General features: G+C 42.0%; 1 protein-coding gene across 1 annotated transcript in view; it reads left to right on the forward strand.

Moving 5' to 3' along the window:
* The window catches only part of SND1 (staphylococcal nuclease and tudor domain containing 1), a 417,706-nt gene that overhangs the window by 24,900 nt on the left and 367,389 nt on the right, over window positions 1-25,417 (forward strand). Inside the window, exons 2-4 of the mRNA XM_079932265.1 lie at window positions 3,446-3,595; window positions 14,944-15,064; window positions 19,322-19,400. Of these exons, the coding sequence (XP_079788391.1) occupies window positions 3,446-3,595; window positions 14,944-15,064; window positions 19,322-19,400 (350 nt within the window). The remainder of the gene's footprint in view (window positions 1-3,445; window positions 3,596-14,943; window positions 15,065-19,321; window positions 19,401-25,417) is intronic.

A 25,417-nucleotide genomic window follows, 5' to 3' on the forward strand; every position in this document is an offset into this window, starting at 1 on the left:
ATCTGCGTGCCAGTGCAGGGGACATGGGTTCAATCCCTGGTCCTGGAAGATCCCACATGCCGTGGAGCAACTAAGCCCACGTGCCACAACTACTGAGCCCGCGCGCCGCAACTACTGAAGCCCGTGCGCTCTAGGGGCCCATGTGCTGCAGCTACTGAGCCCACGTGCCACAACTACTGAAGCCCGCGCACCTGGAGCCCGTGCTGCGCAACAAGAGAAGCCACCGCAATGAGAAGCCTGCGCACCACAAAGAAGAGTAGCCCCACTCACTGCAACTAGAGAAAGCCTGCGTGCAGCAATGAAGACCAAACACAGCCCCCCCAAAATAAAGACATTTTAAGTATTTTTCCCCCAGAAGGTCTTTCCCTTGGCTTTATTTGGTGGGGAACCTTAGACAAGAGAAGCCCATTAAATATTTTTATTGAGGAAGAACTTGAATAAAGACTTGATAAGTGAGGCAGGTGGAGGGAGTTGAACAGTACTTGGGAGATGAAATGGGGAGAGCAAAAAAGGAGGTGGAGTGTGTTTTGAACTATTTCAGTTCCTATAAATAATAGGAAGGAAACAAATTCTTCCCATATAGACAGGTCTCTTCCTTCCATAATGGTCTGCAGACAGTCTTTTCCTATCTCATCGCCAAGGCTGTGGCCAAATGAATGAGGGGGAGAGAGTTTCAGAGGAAAGATGTAGCCATGCCAGTCCTCTCCTCCTGGGGGAACAGGAATAGCAGTACCTGCCACAGTGAATATCTGTCCTTGTTGCTTGGGAGGTTGACTTGGTGGCTGCTGTTTGCATTTGTATCCTCAATAGTATAAAAGGTGTTGTGCTGCCTATAAAATCACCTCTCTCTAATATTAATTCAAGTACTGACTGTTGTCTGAATGGCATATTTGGTGCAGTAATGCAAAGAAGCTCTGACAGCAGTCTTCAGAATAGCTTTCAGGGCAAGGGGAGAGTGTACAAACGAGGTTTTTCAAAATGCCTTTGTACAAGTTGTTCACTAAAGCCCTTAATGGGCCCGGGATAATAGTTATAGACCCACTGTCCCCCAGGGATCTACTTTACTAGGTCAAGGCATTAGAGGTAACACCTTGCTGATATTTAGGGGGAATAAGAGGGTAGTCATCAGTCATTCTATTCCTGAGCTTTTCAGCGGGTTTCGCCAGACTTGAGAAATAAGGATTGTTTCTTAGCCTGGGTCAGTGCTCACTGGTTAGCCAACGTGAGTTTCCAGCTGGGCTTCCCGAGAGGTACTGGGTCTCCTGGGAGTGCTTTATTACTTTTTGTGAAAACTTGACAAAAATCAAGGAATAGCCCTTTGAGACGGGTGTTCTGCTTTGTATGCTCTATGCTTCTCAGTCCCGTTGCGGTCTGTACATGAATGATTTCAAGGCAGTTATTCAAAAATGTGCTATTCTTCCGCCACGTGTGAAGAATTGACTGTAAATGAATCATTTCCAGGTTCTTTTCCTGTTCTTCCTTTGGCCCTTCTCATTTCAGGGACATCAACCATCCTGTGCCCTAGTATATCTCTTCTTTGGCTTTGCTTTGTTTGAGGGCTTGTCTTTTTAGAATGTCAGATCCCTGGGATGATGTCCAGGACATGGGTTCTCAAGAAAGGCTGTTAGCAAGACTGTTTGGTTGGAAGCTGTAGGGTTTAATTGCTGGTAACACTCGATCACAAAGGATAAAAATGAAAAGCATGACTTGTAACTAGGTAAGGAAGACGGTCTTTTGTTATATGTGTCATGGTGTAGCCACGGAGGAACCATTTAGACCAAGGTCTATATGCTTCAGGTATTGGGGATAATGAGATGTTAATCTTAGCACTAATTAAAAAAAAAATTGGACTATGTATATTTGTTGGACTATGTAGATTCATACAATGGAATACTGTACAGCCACAAAAGTGAATAAACTAGTGTTCTGGCATGAATGAGTTTCACCCAAAAAAAGGGCAAAAGAAGCAAGTCACTGTTGGGTACACACAGTACACTCAGTTTATAGAGTTCAGAAATAGGAAAAACAAAAGCACCATATTGCATAGAGATGTATACGTAAATGGTAACACTGTACAGAAAAGCAAGGAAGGTGGGGTTATCACAATGGTCAGGATAGTGGTGGCGGTCAGGAGACGGGGCTGGGAGTAGAGAGGGACACGGGGGATCCAAGGTTCTGCTAGTGTTTTGGTAATTAACTTGGGTGGTGGTTACATAGTTGTTTGCTTCTTATTCTTTAAGATGTACATATATGTTTAATGCATTTCTGTATTTATATTAATAATCCACGATTTAGAGCATGAGTTAAGGTGGAGAGGTGAGGGAGACAAGTCAGCTAAGCAAATGCATATCAAAGTGGCTTCCTTCATATTCCTTCCTTTCTTCCTTTGAGTCAGCTTCCTTTCCAAGGACTGTTCCCTTTACAGAAAACTCCGTGGTCTTGTCTGCTGCGGAGTTCTGCATTGGCAGGACTCTCCAACCTTCCATCTACTAACTTTTCATTCAGCAGCTTTTTCTTGTTTTGAAGGTGGGATTGAGCCTTTCAGCTCTAGTGAAGCCAGTGCTCAAGGCTCCCTGTTGATTAAATCGTGCCTCGCTGAGCAAAGAATTTGAATAGCTTGGGCGATGATTCTCGTTTTTCTGTGTGCCGTCTCTTCTCTTCTCCCACGTGAAATCCTTTCTTCTTCCCCCCGCAAATATTTTAAGTGAGCTTTAGAGCTCATTCCATAGTTGCCAAGTGGGTTTTATGCCTGGCATCCTTCAGAGAGAGAGGGAAGGAGCTGCTGGACTTGGGAGCTTTAAGGTGCTTCTTCGATGCCCCTGTTGTAATCACCGAAGGCGTGGGGTTTCTAGATTCTCTCTTCTGTATTTCTCTCTTAGCCTAGAGTCTGAGCACTGTCTACAGAGGAAGTGTGAGCACTGGGCTCTGGCTGCACTGCCTCCACATTAGCCCTGGGAATCCTCGGCTCCTTCTGGCTGGTGTGGCTGGCGTGTCGGGGCTTCTTCCTTCAGCTTCCACTTTTCTCTGGCCTTCTTCCATTGCTTGCCTTTTCCACCCTAGAACAGCACGTGTGGATGGAGACATTAACTTCTTAAATACTGAAAAGAACACAGGTGGTGGTCAGCTTGCTGGGATGAAATTACAAAGGTTATTTCCATGTCTCGCATGCCTCTTCACCCTAGTCTATTTTGAGTCTTCTATCATTTTGTGTAATTCTTATTTGTATTGCTGGGTCAGTCACTTCAGAATCTAGCCCAAGGTTTTATGTAGGTATTTCTCTTATAAACTTAAAAATAGTCTTGTTCATTCAGTCATCCAGCAAATATTTGAGTGCCTTCAAGAGGCCGAGTAGTGTTCTAGATGTTGGGGATACAGGAGTGGACCATCGTATTGTGGTGATGTTACCTTTAGACAGCTAATTTTCTCTGTTTTTCCCCTTACCTAGGTCCTCTCAGGGTGTGCCATCATTGTGCGCGGGCAGCCTCGTGGTGGGCCTCCTCCAGAGAGGCAGATCAACCTTAGCAACATTCGCGCTGGAAACCTTGCCCGCAGGGCAGCTGCCACACAACCTGATGCAAAAGACACCCCGGATGAGGTAGGTGCTTCCCCTCGCAGAGGCTGTGGACCCAGGTTATAGCCCAGTCTCCTCCTTGACTGCACATTTGATGTACTCTTTCTTTTCTGTATATTTCAAGTTGTTTTTTTTTAACATCTTTATTGGAGTATAACTGCTTTACAATGGTGTGTTAGTTTCTGCTTTATAACAAAGTGAATCAATTACACACATACATATATCCACGTATCTCCTCCCTCTTGCGTCTCCCTCCCACCCTCCCTATCCCACCCTCTAGGTGGTCACAAAGCACGAGCTGATCTCCTGTGCCATGCGGCTGCTTCCCACCAGCTATCTGTTTTACGTTTGGTAGTGTATGTATGTCCATGCCACTCTCTCACTTCGTCCCAGCTTACACTCCCCCCTCCCCATGTCCTCAAGTCCATTCTCCACGTCTGCGTCTTTATTCCTTGCCTGCCCCTAGGTTCTTCAGAGCCATTCTTTTTTCTTTTAGATTCCATATATACATGTTAGCATACGGTATTTATTTTTCACTTTCTGACTTACTTCACTCTGTATGACAGACTCCAGGTCCATCGACCTCACTACAAATAACTCAATTTTGTTTCTTTTTATGGCTGAGTAATATTCCATTGTATATGTGTGCCACATCTTCTTTATCCATTCATCTGTTGATGGACACTTATGTTGATTCCATGTCCTGGCTGTTATAAATAGAGCTGCAATGAACATTGTGATACATGACTCTTTTGGAATTATGGTTTTCTCAGGGTATATGCCCAGTAGTGAGATTGCTGGGTTGCATGGTAGTTCTATTTGTAGTTTTTTAAGGAACCTCCATACTGTTCTCCATAGTGGCTGTATCAATTTACATTCCCACCAACAGTGCAAGAGGGTCCTCTTTTCTCCACACCCTCTCCACCATTTATTGTTTGTAGATTCATTGATGATGGCCATTCTTACTGGTGTGAGGTGATACCTCGTTGTAGTTTTGATTTGCATTTCTCTAATGATTAATGATGTTGATCATCCTTTCATGTGTTTGTTGGCAATCTGTATATCTTCTTTGGAGAAATGTCTGTTTAGGTCTTCTGCCCATTTTTGGATTGGGTTGTTTGTTTTTTTGATATTGAGCTGCATGAGTTGCTTATAAATTTTGGAGATTAATCCTTTGTCAGTTGCTTCATTTGCAAATATTTTCTTCCATTCTGAGGGTTGTCTTTTGGTCTTGTTTATGGTTTCCTTTGCTGTGCAGAAGCTTTTAACTTTCATTAGGTTCCATTTGTTTATTTATTTTTTTTTCCATTTCTCTAGAAGGTGGGTCAAAAAAGATCTTGCTGTGATTTATGTCATAGAGTGTTCTGCCTATGTTTTTCTCTAAGAGTTTTATAGTATCTGGCCTTACATTTAGGTCTTTAATCCATTTTGAGTTTATTTTTGTGTAAGGTGTTAGGAAGTGTTCTAATTTCATTCTTTTACATGTAGCTGTTCAGTTTTCCCAGCACCACTTATTGAAGAGGCTGTGTTTTCTCCATTGTATATTCTTGCCAGCTTTATCAAAGATGAGGTGACCATACGTGTGTGGGTTTATCTCTGGGCTTTCTCTCCTGTTCCATTGATCTATCTTTCTGTTTTTGTGCCAGTACCATACTGTCTTGATTACTGTAGCTTTGTAGTATAGTCTGAAGTCTAGGAGCCTGATTCCTCCAGCTCCGTTTTTCTTTCACAAGATTGCTTTGGCTATTCAGGGTCTTTTGTGTTTCCATACAAATTGTGAAATTTTTTGTTATAGTTCTGTGAAAGATGCCATTGGTAGTTTGATAGGGATTGCATTGAATCTGTAGATTGCTTTGGGTAGTATAGTCATTTTCACAATGTTGATTCTCCCAATCCAAGAACAGGGTACATCTCTCCATCTGTGTCATCTTTAATTTCTTTCATCAGTCTCTTATAGTTTTCTGCATACAGGTCTTCTGTCTCCTTAGGTAGTTATTCCTAGGTATTTTATTCTTTTTGTTGTAATGGTAAATGGGAGTGTTTCCTTAATTTCTCTTTCAGATTTTTCATCATTAGTGTATAGGAATGCAAGAGATTTCTGTGCATTAATTTTGTACTGCTACTTTACCAAATCCATTGATTAGCTCTAGTAGTTTTCTGGTAGCATCTTTAGGATTCTCTATGTATAGTATCATGTCATCTGCAGACAGTGACAGCTTTACTTCTTCTTTCCTGATTTGGATTCTTTTTATTTCTTTTTCTTCTCTGATTGCTGTGGCTGAAACTTCCAAAACAATGTTGAATAATAGTGGTGAGGGCTTCCCTGGTGGTGCAGTGGTTGAGAATCCACCTGCCGATGCAGGGGACACGGGTTTGTGCCCCGATCCAGGAAGATCCCACATGCCGCGGAGCGGCTGGGCCCGTGAGCCATGGCTGCTGAGCCTGCGCGTCCGGAGCCTGTGCTCCGCAACGGGAGAGGCCACAACAGTGAGAGCCTGCGTATCACAAAAAAGAAAAAAAAAAAATAGTGGTGAGAGTGGACAACCTTGTCTTTTTCCTGGTCTTAGTGAAAATGGTTTCAGTTTTTCACCATTGAGGATAATGTTGGCCGTGGGTTTGTCATATATGGCCTTTATTATGTTGAGGTAAGTTCCGTTTATGCCTACTTTCTGGAGGGTGTTTATCATAAATGGATGTTGTATTTTGTCACATCTATTATGTCACAACTTTCTGTATCTATTGATATGATCATGTGGTTTTTCTCCTTCAATTTGTTAATATGGTGTATCATATTGATTGATTTGTGTATATTGAAGAATCCTTGCATTCCTGGAATAAACCCCACTTGATCATGGTGTATGATCCTTTTAATGTGCTGTTGGATTCTGTTTGCTAGTATTTTGTTGAGGATTTTTGCATCTGTGTACATCAGTGATACTCACCTGTAATTTTCTTTCTTTGTGACATCTTTGTTTGGTTTTGGTATCAGGGTGATGGTGGCCTCGTATAATGAGTTAGGGAGTTTTCCTCCCTCTGCTATATTTTGGAAGAGTTTGAGAAGGATAGGTTTTAGCTCTTCTCTGAATGTTTGACAGATTGCTCCTGTGAAGCCATCTGGTCCTGGACTTTTGTTTGTTGGCAGATTTTAAATCACAGTCTCAATTTCAGTGCTTGTGATTGGTTTGTTTATATTTTCTATTTCTTCCTGGTTCCGTCTCGGAAGGTTGTGCTTTTCTAAGAATTTGTCCATTTCTTCCAGGTTGTCCATTTTATTGGCATATAGTTGCTTGTAGTAATCTCTCATGATCCCTGTATTTCTGCCGTGTCAGTTGTTACTTCTCTTTTTTCACTTCTAGTTCTATTGATTTGAGTGTTCTCCTTTTTTTTCTTAATGTCTGGCTAATGGTTTATCAATTTTGTTTATCTTCTTAAAGAACCAGCTTTTAGTTTTATTGATCATTGCTATTGTTTCATTCATTTCTTTTTCATTTATTTCTGATCTGATCTTTATGATTTCTTTCCTTCCACTAACTTTGGGGTTTTTTTGTTCTTCTTTCTCTGATTGCTTTAGGTGTAAGGTTAGGTTGTTTATTTGAGATGTTTCTTGTTTCTTGAGGTAGAATTGTATTGCTATAAACTTCCCTCTTAGAACTGCTTTTGCTGCATCCCGTAGGTTTTGGGTCATCGTGTTTTCATTGTCATTTGTTTCTAGATATTTTTTGAGTCCCTCTTTGATTTCTTCAGTGACCTCTTGGTTATTTAGTAGTGTATTGTTTAGCTTCCATGTGTTTGTATTTTTTACAGTTTTTTTCCTGTAATTGATATCTAGTCTCATAGCATTGTGGTCGGAAAACATACTTGGTACGATTTCAATTTTTTTAAATTTACCAGTGCTTTATTTGTGACCCAATAGATGATCTATCCTGGAGAATGTTCCAGGAGCACTTGAGAAGAAAGTGTATTCTGTTGTTTTGGGATGGAATGTCCTATAAATATCAATTAAGTCCATCTTGTTTAATGTATCATTTAAAGCTTGTGTTTCTTTATAGCAAAGCTATACAGGCAAAATCACACAAAGAAGCATACACACACAGACTCACAGAAAGAGAAAATGGAAAAAATATATATATATTAAAAATAAAACAAGCAAGAGAGCAACCAAATCAATAAACAAATCTACCAATGATGGTAAACTCTAAATACTAAACTAAGATAAAGATAAAACCAGAAATAAATTAGATGCAGAAAGCAAACCCCCAAGTCTACAGTTGCTTCTGAAGTTCACCGCCTGAATTTTGGGATGATTCATTGTCTATTCAGGTATTCCACAGATGCAGGGTACATCAAGTTGATTGTGGAGATTTACCCCGCCACTCCTGAGGCTGCTGGGAGAGATTTCCCTTTCTCTTCTTTGTTCGCACAGCTCCTGGGGTTCAGCTTTGGATTTGGCCGTGCCTCTGCATGTAGGTCACCTGAGGGCATCTGTTCTTCACTCAGACAGGACGGGGTTAAAGGAGCAGCTGATTCGGGGGCTCTGGCTCACTCAGGCCGGGGGGAGGGAGGGGTATGGAATGCGGGGCGAGCCTGCGGGGGCAGAGGCCAGTGTAACGTTGCACCAGCCGAGGTGCGCCGTGTGTTCTCCCGGGAAAGTTGTCCCTGGATCACGGGACCCTGGCAGTGGCGGGCTGCACAGGCTCCCCGGAAGGTGGGTGTGGATAGTGACCTGTGATTGCACACAGGCTTCTTGGTGGCGGTAGCAGCAGCCTTAGCGTCTCATGCCTGTCTCTGGGGTCCGCGCTGATAGCTGCGGCTCGCACCCTTCTCGAGCTCATTTAGGTGGTGCTCTGAATCCCCTCTCCTCATGCACCCAAAACAGTGGTCTCTTGCGTCTTAGGCAGGTCCAGAATTTTTCCCAGACTCCCTCCCGGCTAGCTGTGGTGCACTAGCCCCCTTCAGTCTGTGTTCTCGCAGCCAACCCCAGTCCTCTCCCTGGGGTCTGACCTCTGAAGCCTGAGCCTCAGCTCCCAGCCTACACCCGCCCTGATGGGTGAGCAGACAAGCCTCTCGGGCTGGTGAGTGCCGGTCGGCCCTGATCCTCTGTGCGGGAATCTCTCCACTTTGCCCTCCGTACCCCTGTTGCTGTGCTCTCCTCCATGGCTCTGCAGCTTCCCCCCGTCTCCCCCCGTGTCCGCCAGTGAGGGGCTTCCTAGTGTGTGGAAACTTTTCCTCCTTCACAGCTCCCTCCCAGAGGTGCAGGTTCCGTCCCTATTCTTTTGTCTGTTTTTTCTTTTTTCTTTGGCCCTACCCAGGTACGTGGGGAGTTTATTGTCTTTTGGGAAGTCTGAGGTCTTCTGCCAGCGTTTAGTAGGTGTTCTGTAGGAGTTGTTCCACATGTAGATGTATTTCTGATGTATTTGTCAGGAGGAAGGTGATGTCCGCGTCTCACTCCTGCCATCTTGAAGTAGCCTCCCTATTTCAAGTATTTTTATATCACAGGATTGATGACAAATCAACAGTGGCTTGCTTCAGTTTATACATTCACTACTTTTAATCCCAGTAATCCCAGTCTCTTTCCGTCATACACTTTCCCATAGGTTTAGAGCCTTTTCAGGTTTATCAGTGTTTCAAGCCTCTTTCTCTGGAACAGGTTAGTACATTTCCTAGGTAGTCTCCGCTGTTTGAGGTTGGCTTTAGTTATGGCAGAGCTCTTTTATTTATGTTTGAATTCTTCATTTACCTTCAAAATTCAGAAGGATGCACAGTGAAAAATCTAGTTCTTCTCCCAGGAGACTACTGGTGTTACGGCAGGCTTGAATCTCCAGAGGCATTTATCACCTATACAAGCAGACACTCATTTTCTTTTCTTTCTTTCTTTTTTTTAATTGAAGTATAGTTAATTTACCATGTTGTGTTAGTTTCAAGTGTACAGCAAAGTGATTCAGTTATATGTATTTCAGATTCTTTTCCATGATAGGTTATTATAAGATATTGAGTATATATAGTTCACTGTGCTATACCGTGGACACTCATTTTCATAAATGGTAGCATATACTATAAATGTTAGGAATGTGCCTTATTATAGATTCTTAATCTGGGATCTGTGTCCTAAGGACGTCTGTGAACCCCATGAAATTGTTTGCAAAATTTTGTGTAAATATGCATTTTGAAGGGAGGAAGTTATCAGTTTCTTAGGGCAACTTGTGGTTCAGTAGTTGTCAAGAACCATGTGTTATGGCGATTTGACAAGCTTCTGAGCTTTGTTCCACCATCCACTCCAGCCCCCTTCTCCCCCATCTCTAATGCCTGGCCACCTTGCCTTCTTTGTGGTCTGCCTGGGACTCCTTAAGTTACCTCTCCAGGCAGCTGCCATCAGTCTTCTTGGCTCCTGTACTTTGAAACATCAGTTCTTGTCTCTTCTTCAGTGGTGCTTTGGCTATCAAAAATGAAGTTTCTGGATTCTAATTATTTGTCTTTTGCCTCAGCTTGATGATGATGGGCAAGTTGGTACCTCAGCTTCCGTCTGCTGTTTTCCTCCCATGGAAGTGCGGGAAAAAAAGCAGCTCACGGGGTTCTTTCATTTAAGGAAAAACATGCAGTTTTTTTCATCTATAATAAAAAGCATTTTGTTTGAATTAAGAAGATAGTAAAGCAGTGTTATAGGAAATAGAGACAAATCACCCCAAATTCTATCAGCAGCAATTAGATTCTTGGGATAATGACTAAATAGGCAAAATCAGTTATTTTCCATTGGTCCTCTATCAGTAAGCACAAGTATTGGGATACTCTATACCTCAGGGTTGTTCAATGAGGATTAAACAAGATAATGAGGAATGTTTAGCATGGGCCTGTAAGCTACTTAACAAATGTTAGCTGTGGTAATCTCTAGTGCTATTTAATTTCTGCTACTACAGACATTTCTCGTACTGTTAGTCCAAGTGCTGAAGATTACATCTCTCTCAGCACTTTTCAAATTTTGGGTGCTAATTGCTTTTCTTGATCAACGTTTTGAATAGTTCTTTCCCTTTCAGTTTTGTGTTGTGTAACAGCTTGCCTGCTTCTAAGAGGAGAAGAGTGTTGACCCTGGTTGGCTAGAGCCAGTCAAGTTCATTTCCCCAGAAGGAAGAAGCAGTGTTGCCTGTAGGGAAGAAGGGTTGGGTTTTAATTTTCTGTTTTGTGGATGAAAATCAAGGCCAGTTGGAGCTTGTTCTGAAGTATCTTAGCTGTAGCCTATGTAACAGTACAATAAAATCTTACCAGAACTATCCCACCTGAAAGAATACCATGTAATCTGATCCCTGCTCTCATTGGAGTTTCATATATTTATACAGCCTAGTGGTTTTTGTCTCTTCCAGAGCATCTCAGTTTCTCCTAGTAACTCTTCAAAGGTCCCTGTGACATGAAGTATTTGAGAGCTACAGATTTCACCCTTTGTCAGCCACAGCCACTATTTCTGTGTGCAGTAATCTAGTCTCTCCTTGCCCTGCTGTGATTTGGTTTTCCCCCCACCATGCCCTTGAAGGTGCTCTGGCTCAAGTTAGCAGTGACGCCAAGTGGTAACCCAATTCCAGACACCTCCGCCAACCTGCAGGCTTTTATCGAGACCTAGAGATTCTGCCTCTTTCAAAATCTCTCTTCTCGAAACTTCATTACAATTGCTATTGTTCTTTGTTCAACTCTGAGAGAGTGCTTTGTTCAACTCTGGAATATTAAGATAACAGTCTTTCTGCCTTCATTTTCCTTCCCTCTGATTCTTTCTCTGTATGCTCTCAGATGTTTTTGAGATATAATGTCGTTTTTTTCCCCTGGCTCAGTATTACTGCCAGATACTTCAGTGATTCCTCATTAGCGCTGGACAAATTTAAATGCCTTAGCCTGGGTTACAATCCCATTTGTGATTTGACTTTTAGTCTTCTCTTACTGAACCCCTTCTGGGATGCTAAGTCCCAACCCTGAGGAAGTGTTCGGGTCTCCTAACAGGCCACCTGAGTCCTGCCTGCTCATGCCTTGGCTCAACTGCCTCCTCCAGCGGAAGCTCCGTCTCCTCCTTGTGCCCTGGTGATTCATCCTCTGGAGAAGTCACACCTGACATCACCTTTCATCATCCATTTTTTGTGCTGTCACCCTATTCCATGTTTATATGTCTCTATACTTGGTGTCGGCTCCTCGAGGGGAGGGACATCTGTGTTTTTCTTCCTCGTCAGTGCCTGACACAAAGCAGGTGTACAGTGAATAATGAGGAAAAGAACCCGAGCGTCTCCTTTTGTGGATCAGTGGATTGTGGAATGTAGCATTACTTTCTCTCTGGCTTTCTGTTGTTTTGGAGCATGTCTAGTTTTGTCACATTCAAACAGAGTCAAGGACATGATTGCTTATTTGCTTCCCTTTGTATCACTGTTCCAAATATCATGCACTTGATTATTCTCCGCCTTCTTTCATATCTGCTTTCAGAGAAACTTAGCTCTCTCCTAAGTCCCGTGACAATAAAAGTAGCTCTGCTGTGTGTCCCCAACCATACTGCCCTGTTCCAGCCTAATCCCCAGCATCGCCTAGCTACTCTACGCAGCCTAGATAACTGCATTGATGGGCACTGTGGGAATTATATATTTATTTCGCACAGATTTCTTGAGCTCTCATTGTACGTGAAGCTGTATGTTGGTTTCATGTGAAATACAGAAATGAATGTCACAGTCGTTCTACATTCAGTGGAGCTTTTGAAAGTTGAGGTGGTGGCGTGGTTGCAGCAGAGAGGGATTAATTACATGCGCAGGTGGGACAGTGGGATGATCGAGCACTGGGCCAAGTACAAAAGTAGCTAGCTTTGAGGGTTTACATTGTTGTGGGATTTAATCTTGTTTCAGTAGTTTAGGAGTCTACCTGGTGCAAAGAAAAGATGGGAATTAAAATTCCATTTGTCGCGGTAGACACCAGAACCTTGCATGGGTCTGGGAGTGGAGAGCAAGCTGCTAGATCACCTGCCATTGGGCATTCTAAAGGGAAGAGGCAGTTTTGAGTCTCAGCTACTTAACAGCCATTGCTTCCTAGGTGGAGCTCTGGCACATCATTTGACCAGACCAGTGATTCTTCCTATTGGGTCATTGTGCCCCTAATGTGATGAACGCTTTGAGTCAGTTTCTGTATACGTAGAGTTGTTCTGGGAGGCTCTGCTGGGATGGCCTTCCCCATTAGGTAGCCTTCTGCTGGCTGTGCTCTGTGTGGACACCTGCACGGGATTCTCTCCTGGAGTGCTCTGTTGCCCTCGGCAGGAGTGATGCGGTCACTCGCTTTCCTGAATCTTCTAATCGCCTCTCTTCATAGCTCGTATCTTGTCTATTTATTGAATTTGCCTGACTCTGGATGGAACACAACTTGAGAAGCCTGGAATATTAAAGAAGCTAGGTTACCTTTCTCTAGGATAAGGTGTATGTCCTTTTCAGGACCTCCAGTGTAGCTTTCTCTTACTGCTCAGTGACTGACCAGCTGTAAAACATGAGGTCCTGAGACAAGGGTGCTCCTTCCTCAAGCCTTAAAAGCTTTTAGTAATTCTGCCTAGTCGGTAGAAGTTGGAGGTTTCCCTGCAGGGGTTAGCTATTTCCTTGTGAACTGACCCTTGATAAATGAATTTTTACCGAAGTCTTGGCTTCCTTTAGGAGTACTTTGTTTTGTCAGAGCTTTACATTTAGGAAAGCAATGTTTTACTGAATTTTAGGTATTAGTGTATTCCTCAAAACTGAAGCCTAGACATTAGGTCTATAGCTGAGGATGTTTTTAGAGTAAGTGGGTCACTAAGGTGATAAAAATGTGTGAGGCTGTGTTAATTGGTTTAGTGCTGTTTCTGTGATGTGGCTGGTAGTTGGGCTCATTATCAGTCATCATACTCTTTGGTCACAGTATCTGTTTTCATTATTATGAATGAGGAGAGGGGTAGAAATGGGAGATTAAAATGTGGTGAACTCCATATTGCCATTGAGTGATTGGTTCTTTTGCTTGTTGGCACTTTGAAGAGAGCGCATTAGATGAATGAGGATAAGCTTGTTTTTGTGTCTTCAAGAGCACTTACTCAGGATTAGTTCTTCCTAGAACTATCCACAGTTGTCGTTGTCTAACAGTACTGGTTTTGTGAATACCAGCCCAGTGGGTTGGTAGACTGCCACATTTAAACTGGCTTCTGGTTTCTGGGAAGTCATGGATGTTTTTCTTCTAGAAAAGCTTCTTGGCTAACCCCATGGAATAATCTTCATGGACTGAAAAGGTTGGCAGGCGCTTCCTTTTCAGGTCGCTGATATACTGTTTTGCCTTTACTATGTGTAGTCCATGTTCTGTGGCTCCAATTGGTGATAGACATGTACCACTCTGCCCTTCTATACGCTGTATTGTTCCTGCACACGAACTTCTGCAGATCATGTACTCCTTGAGCTCTTACCCTCTCCTTCCTCATTTCCGTTCTAAGGGAACTTGGGGCACTGAGCTAGGTCCAGACTGTAAATTCAAGTGCTAGTGACCACTGACTATGACGGTGCTGCTTCAGAGGAGACATCTCCCTTTGTCTGTACCATCCCAAAGTGATGGGGTAAAACCATCCCTTTGCACAGTATCTTTTTATATATATATATATTTTTATTTTTTATTTTTATTTTTGGCTGCTTTGGGTCTTCCTTGCTGCGCGCAGGCTTTCTCTAGATGTGGAGAGCGGGGGCTACTCTTCATTGTGGTGCGCGGGCTTCTCATTGCCGTGGCTTCTCTCATTGAGGAGCACGGGCTATAGGTGCGTGGGCTTCAGTAGTTGCAGCTCGCAGGCTCTAGAGCGCAGGCTCAGTAGTTGTGGCGCACGGGCTTAGTTGCTCCGCGGCACATGGGATCTTCCCGGAACAGGGATCAAACCCGTGTCCCCTGCATTGGTAGGCGGATTCTTAACCACTGCACCACCAGGGAAGTCCCTGCACAGTATCTTGAGATCACATGCAGACTCTGTACCCATTGTGGATGTGTGGCTCACTCCTTGTATCTGGGTCTTTAATGAGGGACAGGGAAGAACCACCATTGCCAAGCTGATCCCTTACCAGCTAGACAGTAGACAGCTAGAGAGTAGACAGTGATGGGGGTGATGGAGGGGTGGGCATGGGGGGAACTCCTAGTGCTGGTGTCTGGGAAACCATGATGCCTGTTTTTAGGGCTCATACTAGTTAAACCAACTGTTCGACCTGCGTTTTTTAGGAGACCCCTAAGCGTATGATCCATGTTGTGTATGTTTCATTTTTATATTCTCCTCAAGGCCTAGTGCATGGCCAGGCTATTGAAGGAGTGAAGTTGCTTGGATGTTGATTGTGCCGTGTGAGAACTGCCTAGTTCTTGAACACATTTATTTTATCTTTCAGCCCTGGGCATTTCCTGCTCGAGAGTTCCTTCGGAAGAAGCTGATTGGGAAGGAAGTCTGCTTCACGATAGAAAACAAGACTCCCCAGGGGCGAGAGTATGGCATGATCTACCTTGGAAAAGGTGAGTACCAGGGGGGAAAGGTACTCATTTTTCTCCAAGTCTGAAGTTCCTCCAAAGACTGGTTTTCATCTGGCGGAGGTCGCTCTGGGAGTGTTGGCTGTAGGTCTCATTGGAAGTGCACAGAGCTCGTGGCCTGTAGGTGCCCTGGTACTCCTGCTCCTAGTTTACTCCTGTGCCCGCTTTCCTGGCTTGGTGTAGGTGTGCGTGTAAGCGTAGAATTATTTTCCCCTGTATTTAGGCTGTCAGCCTGTGGAACTCATTGGCTCTGTGCTTCTAGGTCAGAGTGCTAATTGAATTCCTATAGATTTCCTATTGCGTCTTCTATTTGCTTTATCTATCTTGTGGCTTTTCTTCTCCTCCTGGGGGCTCTCTTTAGGAAAGGACGATTTGTTTAGGGCTTGTGGTTTTCTGTAAGCCACATGACTTGGAATGGAATGGAAAGAACACAGGCTTTGGAGTGGTGTAGGTGTGGATTCCTGGCTCTTCTACCATGTACTCTTACTTAACCCGTAACTGAACCTTTCTAAGCCCTAGTTTCATTTGTAAGTTATACAGAGAGTTTAAAGAGATGGTATGTGTAAAGCATCTCGCTCCAGCACAGAGAATGCACTCAATAAATACGTGTGTGTGCCTGTTGTTTAGCTGGGCCAGATAGCTTATAGGATATTAGGTGTTCTGGTCTTTTTTGCATTAGGTAGAGGGAGAGTGAGATTGCACAATGGAGTTTGAACAGAAATAGGACATTGCAAGAATGGTAGAATGTTTTCCGTAAAGCAGTCAGATGAACAGGAACACTTATATTCATCTGGATTATTTGGGAGCAGACACCTTTTAAAGTGTCCTGTGATTCTTGATAAACTAGCCTTCTAACTGAGCTGCTTTAGATAATCTATTTGCCTTGGGTGACTAGTAAGCTGGAAGTAAGCAAGCAGGGTATATGATAAGGCTAACAATATCCTTTTAGGATTCTGATTTTAAGTGTAGAGGTCTTAGACAAGTGAGTTGTGGATGACCTTGGAGCCTTCTTGTCCAATTTACCCAGTAGAGAAACAGCCCTTTTAGCAAATGGCTATCTGCATCCTGATTGGGAAATTATAGAAATAATATGGAATCTTTTCAAAAAGAGAAGTAAATAAATTTGCCTTTTACCCATAATTCAAATAATATAGTAGGTAATAAAACACTTAAGCATTATTGTTGGAGGGCTACTGGCTAGAAAGAATGTAAGACAAATAGAAGTATACTGTCTTCAAAATGCAATTGTTCGAGAATTTCATTACCCAAAATAATACAATTCTGTAAGAGCTGGTCAATCTTCTGTTACCGGACAAGAGACCTCACTGGACTATAGAACATTTTTTTGGTACAGATATCTCTATGGAGAGACCGCCTGTAAGTGTTCATTTAAATAGCCTTAGTCTCCAACTATAAAAAAGTCTATTTAAGGTAAGAGGAGCTGACATTTAAAATTTAAAGTTGTTTTTAGAAAGTTTGTTTTTCAAACTGACGCAAATTACAGAGTGGATGTAATTTAGCATGTTAACGTACTAGTGTGTTTAATAGAATCTGGCGCATAGGAGGTGATTGATAAATAATTACCGAAAGGGGCTTCCCTGGTGGCGCAGTGGTTGAGAGTCCGCCTGCCGATGCAGGGGACACGGGTTCGTGCCCCGGTCTGGGAAGATCCCACGTGCCGCGGAGCGGCTGGGCCCGTGAGCCATGGCCGCTGAGCCTGCACGTCTGGAGTCTGTGCTCCGCAGCGGGAGAAGCCACAAAAGTGAGAGGCCCGTGTACCGCAAAAAAAAAAAAAAAAAAAAAAAAATTACCGAAAGAATGATTGAAATCATCTACATCTTTCAGTTTTAAAGGCTTAAATGGCTTAAAGTTTAATATTTTCACTCAGATACTTTAACCAATTCTCACTATCAACTGTAATGAAACAGTGCCTTAGCTAATTAATTAGTGTTTATATATTTAGCCTATTTTATGGCTACTCTCTTTTTTGTCGTTTGTTTTTGTTTAGAAAAAAGATTTTCTTTTGCTATATGTAGATAGATAAAGAATTTATTTAAATATAGTTGATTTACAATATTGTGTTTCAGGTGTGTAGCTTCAGATTCTTTTCCACTATAGGTTATTATAAGATACTGAATATGGTTCCATGTGCTATACAGTAAATCCCTGTTGTTTATGTGGCTACTCTTTTTTTTTGCGGTACGCGGGCCTCTCACTGTTGCGGCCTCTCCGGCCACAACACAGGCTCCAGACGCACAGGCTCAGCGGCCGTGGCTCACAGGCCCAGCCGCTCTGCGGCATGTGGGATCTTCGCGGACCGGGGCACGAACCCGTGTCCCCCGCATCAGCAGGCGGACTCTCAACCACTGCGTCACCAGGGAAGCCCTGTGGCTACTCTTTTTATGATGGAGGAGAATGACAGAATTTGAGAGTTTGTGGTTAACCCAGAACTTATTAAAAAAAAGAGAGAGAGATGATTGATTAGTCTTCAACTTTTGGAGAAAATATAGTCACCCACCTGCTCTGAGTACCAGCCCCAATTGTGACTTGATCACAATCATACCTTGGTTAGTAATAAGCAAGCATCAGATCTTTTCCCTACACATTCCCTGTTTTCAGTATTCTATCCACCACATTTTGTTACCTTCTTTGGGAGTTTGGCCCAGAGAATTGTATTTTTTCTCCCTTTTGAAGGAGCAATGAACTCATTTAGAAGTGGGCCAGCCAGCAGCCCTTTCAAAGTGCTCCGTGCCAAGGAGCTGTCCAAGAGCTGTTGCGTTTGCTGTTGACTGGAGAGTTTATGGCCGTTCGCCTTGTTTGTACCAGGCCGTCGTTCTTTCTACCCCCGACCTCTTGGCACCTTACTGCGCAACTTTCCCCATCATTGTGGAGTCTTTCCTTTTGACTTTCCACTCTGTGGGATTATTCCTGTTGCTTCGAAAGAACCAATGTAATATTTACTGATGTCAGGTAGCTGTGTGTGTCTGTGTCAGGCCTCAGCAGGAACCTCAGTGGAAAGGTTCTTGTGATTCACGCTCAGCTTCAGAACCTGAACGTTCTTTGCGTGAACAGCATTCATCTCAACTTTTTTTTTTTTGGGCAGTAGGAACAGGGGCTTATGTGCTGCAGAAATTTGGACAGGGCTAATGGCAAGGCATTTAGGTTGAGTTTGGGGGTGGTATGTAAACTTGTTGTTGCTTGTGGAAGTCTGTGTATAGTGTACTGAATACATAAACCTTAGAGAATTTTATTCTATGCTGACGTTACCTATCAGCTAGACTGCTGTGTTTCAGTTTATCTAGGAGCTTGTTCTCTGCTGTATTAAAGATTTTTATGTGGTGATTCCCTCATAGCTGTCTTCTTTTATCATTTTGGCTGACAAGCAGGGATTTAAGAGAATACAGAGCGCCTAAAAGCTTTTTCAGTAGCGTGGAAATGCAATTAATGTTTCAAGTGCTCAGGGGGCGCCTAATCAGCTTGTGTTTTATGTTTCACTTCATTTTTCTTGCCTGCTCTGAAGGCTGCCGTGTGAGATTGGAAATCGAGATGCTGTCCCCCGCATCTCTGAGACTAGGAGAAAGTGTTTGTCAAATGGTGTGGCCTGCTTGTCTTGGTGGCCTCTTGGAGCAGAGAACAGGACATCGTGAGAGGAACTGGACTTGCCAGTGTGAAACATCGTAGGCAGTCCTAGGTGAATCTGTCTGACTGTTCACGTGGGGAGGCTGCCTTTTGAATCTGTTGTGTGAATTCCTGCCGTGTGCTTGGCACTGCGCTTGGCGATTTACACACATTTAATTCTCACAAGAACCCATCTCGGCAGGTACTCTTCCCATTTTATAGATGAGTACGTGTATCAAGATGCTGAAAGACCTGTTAAGCGGCAGAATTTGCATTTGGTGCCAGGCCTCTCCTCCTTAGGTCAGTGTTAGTTATCCTTTCCTGGGCTGCTGCATGTGTCTTGCTTCCCTGTCAGTCTCCTGGAGTTCCTGAGATTGCCTTTGGCTGAGGAGATACACTAGAAAATTAGTCCAGAGAAGATTTATAGACCGCTGGGTCCTAGAGACTAGACATTTTGGGGGAGAAGAGGTTTTTTGGAAAACCCAACCCTACCTTGCTGCCTTGTCCCGTTCTCTGGCAACATCATTCCTTGAAGAGCTACGGGTGAAAGTGGTCCCATGAGAGCTCTCTTGCTATTGGAGATGGATTTAAACACAAGATTCACACCTCTTTTTTCCTCCTCAGATACCAATGGGGAAAACATTGCAGAATCTCTGGTTGCAGAGGGATTGGCCACCCGGAGAGAAGGCATGAGAGCGAACAAGTAAGTGTCCATTACTCTTCTCACTATCTGACTTCCTCTCACACCACAGTGAGAACTGGGGGAGTCGACTCTACACTGGCTTTGCTGCATTTTCATTCCTGCCCCCGACATAAAATAGGTAATATCTGGTGTTCTCATGGCTTCTAGGATATTCCTGCCCAGGTGTATGTGTGTATTTTTCTGAGCGAGGAGGTTACTCAGCATTCATTAATGGCATTTGATGTATGTAATTCAAAAATAGGCTTGGAGATGAAGCAGTGCTGTTCTTATACTCATAAGAATCAGTAGACTTATGCCTTACACCGTAGATATTGAGTTCCAGAGTATTTATCCATCCATCCCCAAATATTTATTGAGCATTTACTATATGCCAGGCTGTGTTCTCGACACTGTGAATATAGCAGTGAACAAAGACACTTAACTTCTGCTAACAATTTAACAGGGAGACAGACAACAAACCAAACAACAAGTAGATGTACGATTTTATATGAGGTACAGGGAATAAGTAAATGTAAAATAAAGCAGAGTGAATAAATCAAATTCCAAGCAAAATCTGCTGCTTGGAATCTAGCAAAACCGACAGGGGCTCAGTGGTTATGTCTTAAGGTCAGGGAAAATTTATCTCTGTCCAAAGCCTTTTAGGCCTGTTTCGGTTTATGGATCTGTATATACTTAAGTAATAGGTAAAATGTATTTGTTGTTAATGTCAGTGTGAACTCGTTAGAAATGATTTTTAGGTATGTAAGGTTTATAGTGCATATATCATATGTTAAGTTCACTCAGTAGGATGGGTTGCAGCTGGCTTTAATTAACACTTTAGTCTCAGAAAAGTGTAAACCACATCAGTAATTTGGAGGCTAAAGATACTGGGTTTTTTTGGCTGTTGTTGTTTGTTTTATTAGTTTTATTTATTTATTTCATGAATTTTTGAATTTTATTTTATTCATTTCTTTATACAGCAGGTTCTTATTTATTATCCATCTTAAACACAACAGTGAATACATGTCAATCCCAATTGCCCGGTTCACGCCCCACCCCCCGCCCCCTGCCGCCCAAAACTTTCCCCCCTTGGTGTCCATACGTTTGTTCTCTACATCTGTGTCTCAGTTTCTGCCCTGCAAACCGGTTCATCTGTACCATTTTTCTAGATTCCACATATATGCATTAATATACGATATTTGTTTTTCTCTTTCTGACTTACTTCACTCTGTATGACAGTCTCTAGATTCATCCACATCTCTACAAACGACCCAATTTCGTTCCTTTTTATGGCTGAGTAATATTCCATTGTATATATGTACCAGATCTTCTTTATCCATTCGTCTGTCGATGGGCATTTAGGTTGCATCCATGACCTGGCTATTGTAAATAGTGCTGAAATGAACAGTGGGGCGCATGTGTCTTTTTGAATTATGGTTTTCTCTGGGTATATGCCCAGTAGTGGGATTGCTGGGTCATATGGTAATTCTATTTTTAGTTTTTTAAGGAACCTCCATACTCTTCTCCATAGTGGGTGTATCAATTTATTTTCCCACCAGCAGTGCAAGAGGGTTCCCTTTTCTCCACACCCTCTCCAGCATTTGTTGTTTGTAGATTTTCTGATGATGCCCATTCTAACTGGTGTGAGGTGATACCTCATAGTAGTTTTGATTTGCATTTCTCTAATAATTAGTGATGTTGAGCAGCTTTTCATGTGCTTCTTGGCCATCTGTATGTCTTTGGAGAAATGTCCATTTAGGTCTTCTGCCCATTTTTGGATTGGGTTGTTTGTTTTTTTGATATTGAGCTGCATGAGCTGCTTGTATATTTTGGAGATTAATCCTTTGTCCATTGCTTCATTTGCAAAAATGTTCTCCCATTCTGAGGTTGTCTTTTCATCTTATTTGTAGTTTCCTTTGCTTTGCAAAAGCTTTTAAGTTTCAGTAGGTCCCATTTGTTTATTTTTACTTTTATTTCCATTACTGTATGAAGTGGATCAAAAAGGATCTTGCTGTGATTTATGTCAAAGAGTGTTCTTCCTATGTTTTCCTCTAAGAGTTTTATAGTGTCCGGTCTTACATTTAGGTTTCTAATCCATTTTGAGTTTATTTTTGTGCAAGTGTTCTAAGTTCATTCTTTTACATGTAGCTGTCCAGTTTCCCAAGCACCACTTATTTAAGAGACTGTGTTTTCTCCATTGTATGTCCTTGCCTCCTCTGTCATAGATCAGTTGACCATAGGTGCGTGGGTTTATCTGTGGGCTTTCTATCCTGTTCCATTGATCTATATTTCTGGTTTTGTGCCAGTACCATATTGTCTTGATTACTGTAGCTTTGTAGTATACTCTGAAGTCAGGGAATCTGATTCCTCCAGCTCTGTTTTTTTCCCTCAAGACTGCTTTGACTATTTGGGGTCTTTTGTGTCTCCATACAAATTTTAAGATTTTTTGTTCTAGTTCCGTAAAAAATGCCATTGGTAATTTGATAGGGATTGCACTGAATCTGTAGATTGTTTTGGGTAGTGTAGTCAGTTTCACAGTATTGATTCTTGCAGTCCCAAGTACATGGTATATCTCTCCATCTGTTTGTATCATCTTTAATTTCTTTCATCAGTGTCTTACAGTTTTCTCCATACAGGTCTTTTGTCTCCCTAGGTAGGTTTATTCCTGGGTATTTTATTCTTTTTGTTGCAGTGGTAAATGGGAGTGTTTCCTTAATTTCTCTTCCAGATTTTTCATCATTAGTGTATAGGAATGCAAGAGATTTCTGTGCATTAGTTTTGTATCCTGCAATTTTACCAAATTCATTGATTCGCTCCAGTAGTTTTCTGGTAGCATCTTTAGGATTCTCTATGTATAGTATCAGGTCATCTGCAGACAGTGACAGTTTTACTTCTTCTTTTCCAATTTGTATTCCTTTTATTTCTTTTTCTTCTCTGATTGCTGTGGCTAGGACTTCCAAAACTATGTTGAATAATAGTGGTGAGAGTGGACATCCTTGTCTTGTTCCTGATCTTAGTGGAAATGCTTTCCGTTTTTCACCATTGGGAATGATGTTTGCTGTGGGTTTGTCGTATATGGCCTTTATTATGTTGAGTTAGGTTCCCTGTATGCCCACTTCTGGACATTTTTTTATCATAAACGGGTGTTGAATTGTGTCAAAAGCTTTTTCTGCATCTGTTGAGATGATCATATGGTTTTTATTCTTCAGTTTGTTAATATGGTGTATCACGTTGATTCATTTGTGTATATTGAAGAATCCTTGCATCCCTGGGATATATCCCACTTGATCATAGTGTATGATTCTTTTAATGTGTTGTTGGATTCTGTTTGCTAGTAATTTGTTGAGGATTTTTGCATCTATATTCATCAGTGATGTTGGTCTGTAATTTTCTTGTTTTTTAGTATCTTTGTCTGGTTTTGGTATCAGGGTGATGGTGGCCTCATAGAATGAGTTTGGGAGTGTTTTTTCCTCTGCAATTTTTTGGAAGAGTTTGAGAAGGTTGGGTGTTAGCTCTTCTCTAAATATTTGACCTGTGAAGCCATCACCTGTGAAGCCATCTGGTTCTGGATTTTGTTTGTTGGAAGATTTTTTTTTTTTTTTTTTTTTTTGTGGTATGCGGGCCTCTCGCTGTTGTGGCCTCTCCTGTTGTGGAGCACAGGCTCCGGACGCGCAGGCTCAGCGGCCATGGCTCACGGGCCCAGCCGCTCCGCAACATGTGGGATCTTCCTGGACCGGGGCACGAACCTGTGTCTCCTGCATGGGCAGGTGGACTCTCAACCACTGCGCCACCAGGGAAGCCCCTGTTGGAAGATTTTTAATCACAGTTTCAATTTCATTGCTTGCGATTGGTGTGTTTACATTTTCTATTTCTTCCTGGTTCAGTCTTGGAAGGTTATAACTTTCTAAGAATTTGTCCATTTCTTCCAGGTTCTCCATTTTATTGGCATAGAGTTGCTTGTAGTAGTCTCTTAGGATGCTTTGTATTTATGCGGTGTCTGTTTTAACTTCTTTTTCATTTCTAATTTTATTGATTTGAGTCCTCTACCTCTTTTTCTTGATGAGTCTGGCTAATGGTTTATCAATTTTGTTTATCTTCTCAAAGAACCAGCTTTTAGTTTTATTCATCTTTGCCCTTATTTTCTTTGTTTCTATTTCATTTATTTCTGCTCTGATCTTTGTGATTTCTTTCTTTCTGCTAACTTTGGCTTTTGTTTGTTTTTCTTTCTCTAGTTCCTTTAGGTGTAAGGTTAGATTGTTTATTTGAGATTTTTCTTGTTTCTTGAGGTAGGCTTGTATTCCTATAAACTTACCTCTTAGAACTGCTTTTGCTGCATCCCATAGGTTTTGGATCATCGTGTTTTCATTGTCTTTTGTCGCTAGGTATTTTTTTATTTCCTCTTTGATTTCTTCAATGATCTCTTGGTTATTTTGTAACTTATTGTTTAGCCTGCATGTGTTTGTGTTTTGTACGTTTTTCCCCCCTGTAATTGATTTCTAATCTCATAGCGTTGTGGTCAGAAAAGATGCTTGATATGATTTCAATTTTCTGAAATTTACTGATGCTTGATTTGTGACCCAAGATGTGATGTATCCTGGAGAATGTTCCATGCGAACTTGAGAAGAAAGTGTAATCTGTTGTTTTTGGATGGAATGTCCTCTAAATATCAATTAAATGTATCTGGTCTATTGTGTCTTTTAAAGGTGTGTTTCCTTATTAATTTTCTGTTTGGATCATGTCGATTTCCTCTTTTATGGCTGTTAGCAGTTGCCTTATGTATTGAGGTGCTCCTATGTTGGATGCATATATATTTATAATTGTTATATCTTCTTGGATTGATCCCTTGATCATTATGTAGTTTCCTTCCTTGTCTCTTGTAACATTCTTTATTTTAAAGTCTATTTTATCTGGTATGAGTATTGCTACTCCAGCTTTCTTTTGTCCATTTGCATGGAATATCTTTTTCCATCCCCTCACTTTCAGTCTGTATGTGTCCCTAGGTCTGAAGTCGTTCTCTTGTAGATAGCATATGTATGGGTCTTGTTTTTGTATCCATTCAGTGAGCCTGTGTCTTTTGGTTGGAGCATTTAATCCATTCACCTTTAAGGTAGTTATTGATATGTATATTCCTATTACCATTTTCTTAATTGTTCTGAGTTTGTTTTTGTAGGTCCTTTTCTTCTCTTTGGTTTCCCACTTAGAGAAGTTCCTTTGGCATTTGTTGTAGAGCTCTTTTGGTACTGCTGAATTCTCTTAGCTTTTGCTTGTCTGAAAAGCTTTTGATTTCTCCATTGAATCTGAATGAGATCCTTGCCGGGTAGAGTAATCTTGGTTGTAGGTTCTTCCCTTTCATCCCTTTAAATATGTCCTGCCACTCCCTTCTGGCTTGTAGAGTTTCTGCTGAGAAATCAGCTGTTAACCTTATGGGAGTTCCCTTGTATGTTATTTGTTGTTTTTCCCTTGCTGCTATCGATAATTTTTCTTTGTCTTTAATTTTTGCCAATTTGATTACTATGTGTCTTGGCATGTTTCTCCTTGGGTTTATCCTGTACGGGACTCTCTGCGCTTCCCAGACTTGGGTGCCTATTTCCTTTCCCATGTTAGGAAGCTTTCGACTGTAATCACTTCAGGTGTTTTCTCGGGTCCTTTCTCTCTCTCTTCTCCTTCTGGGACCCCTATAATGCAAATGTTGTTGCGTTTAATATTGTCCCAGAGGTCTCTTAGGCTGTCTTCATTTCTTTTCATTCTTTTTTCTTTATTCTGTTCCATAGCAGTGAATTCCACCATTATGTCTTCCAGGTCACTTATCTGTTCTTCTGCCTCAGTTATTCTGCTATTGATTCCCTTCTAGTGTATTTTTCATTCCAGTTATTGTATTGTTCATCTCTGTTTGTTTGTTCTTTAATTCTTCTAGGTCTTTGTTAAGCATTTCTTGCATCTTCTTGATCTTTCTTTGCCTCCATTCTTTTTCCGAGGTCCTGGATCATCTTCACTGTCATTATTCTGAATTCTTTTTCTGGAAGGTTGCCTATCTCCAC

The sequence above is a fragment of the Stenella coeruleoalba genome (assembly GCF_951394435.1).
Source record: "Stenella coeruleoalba genome assembly, chromosome: 9".
NCBI lineage: Eukaryota > Metazoa > Chordata > Mammalia > Artiodactyla > Delphinidae > Stenella > Stenella coeruleoalba.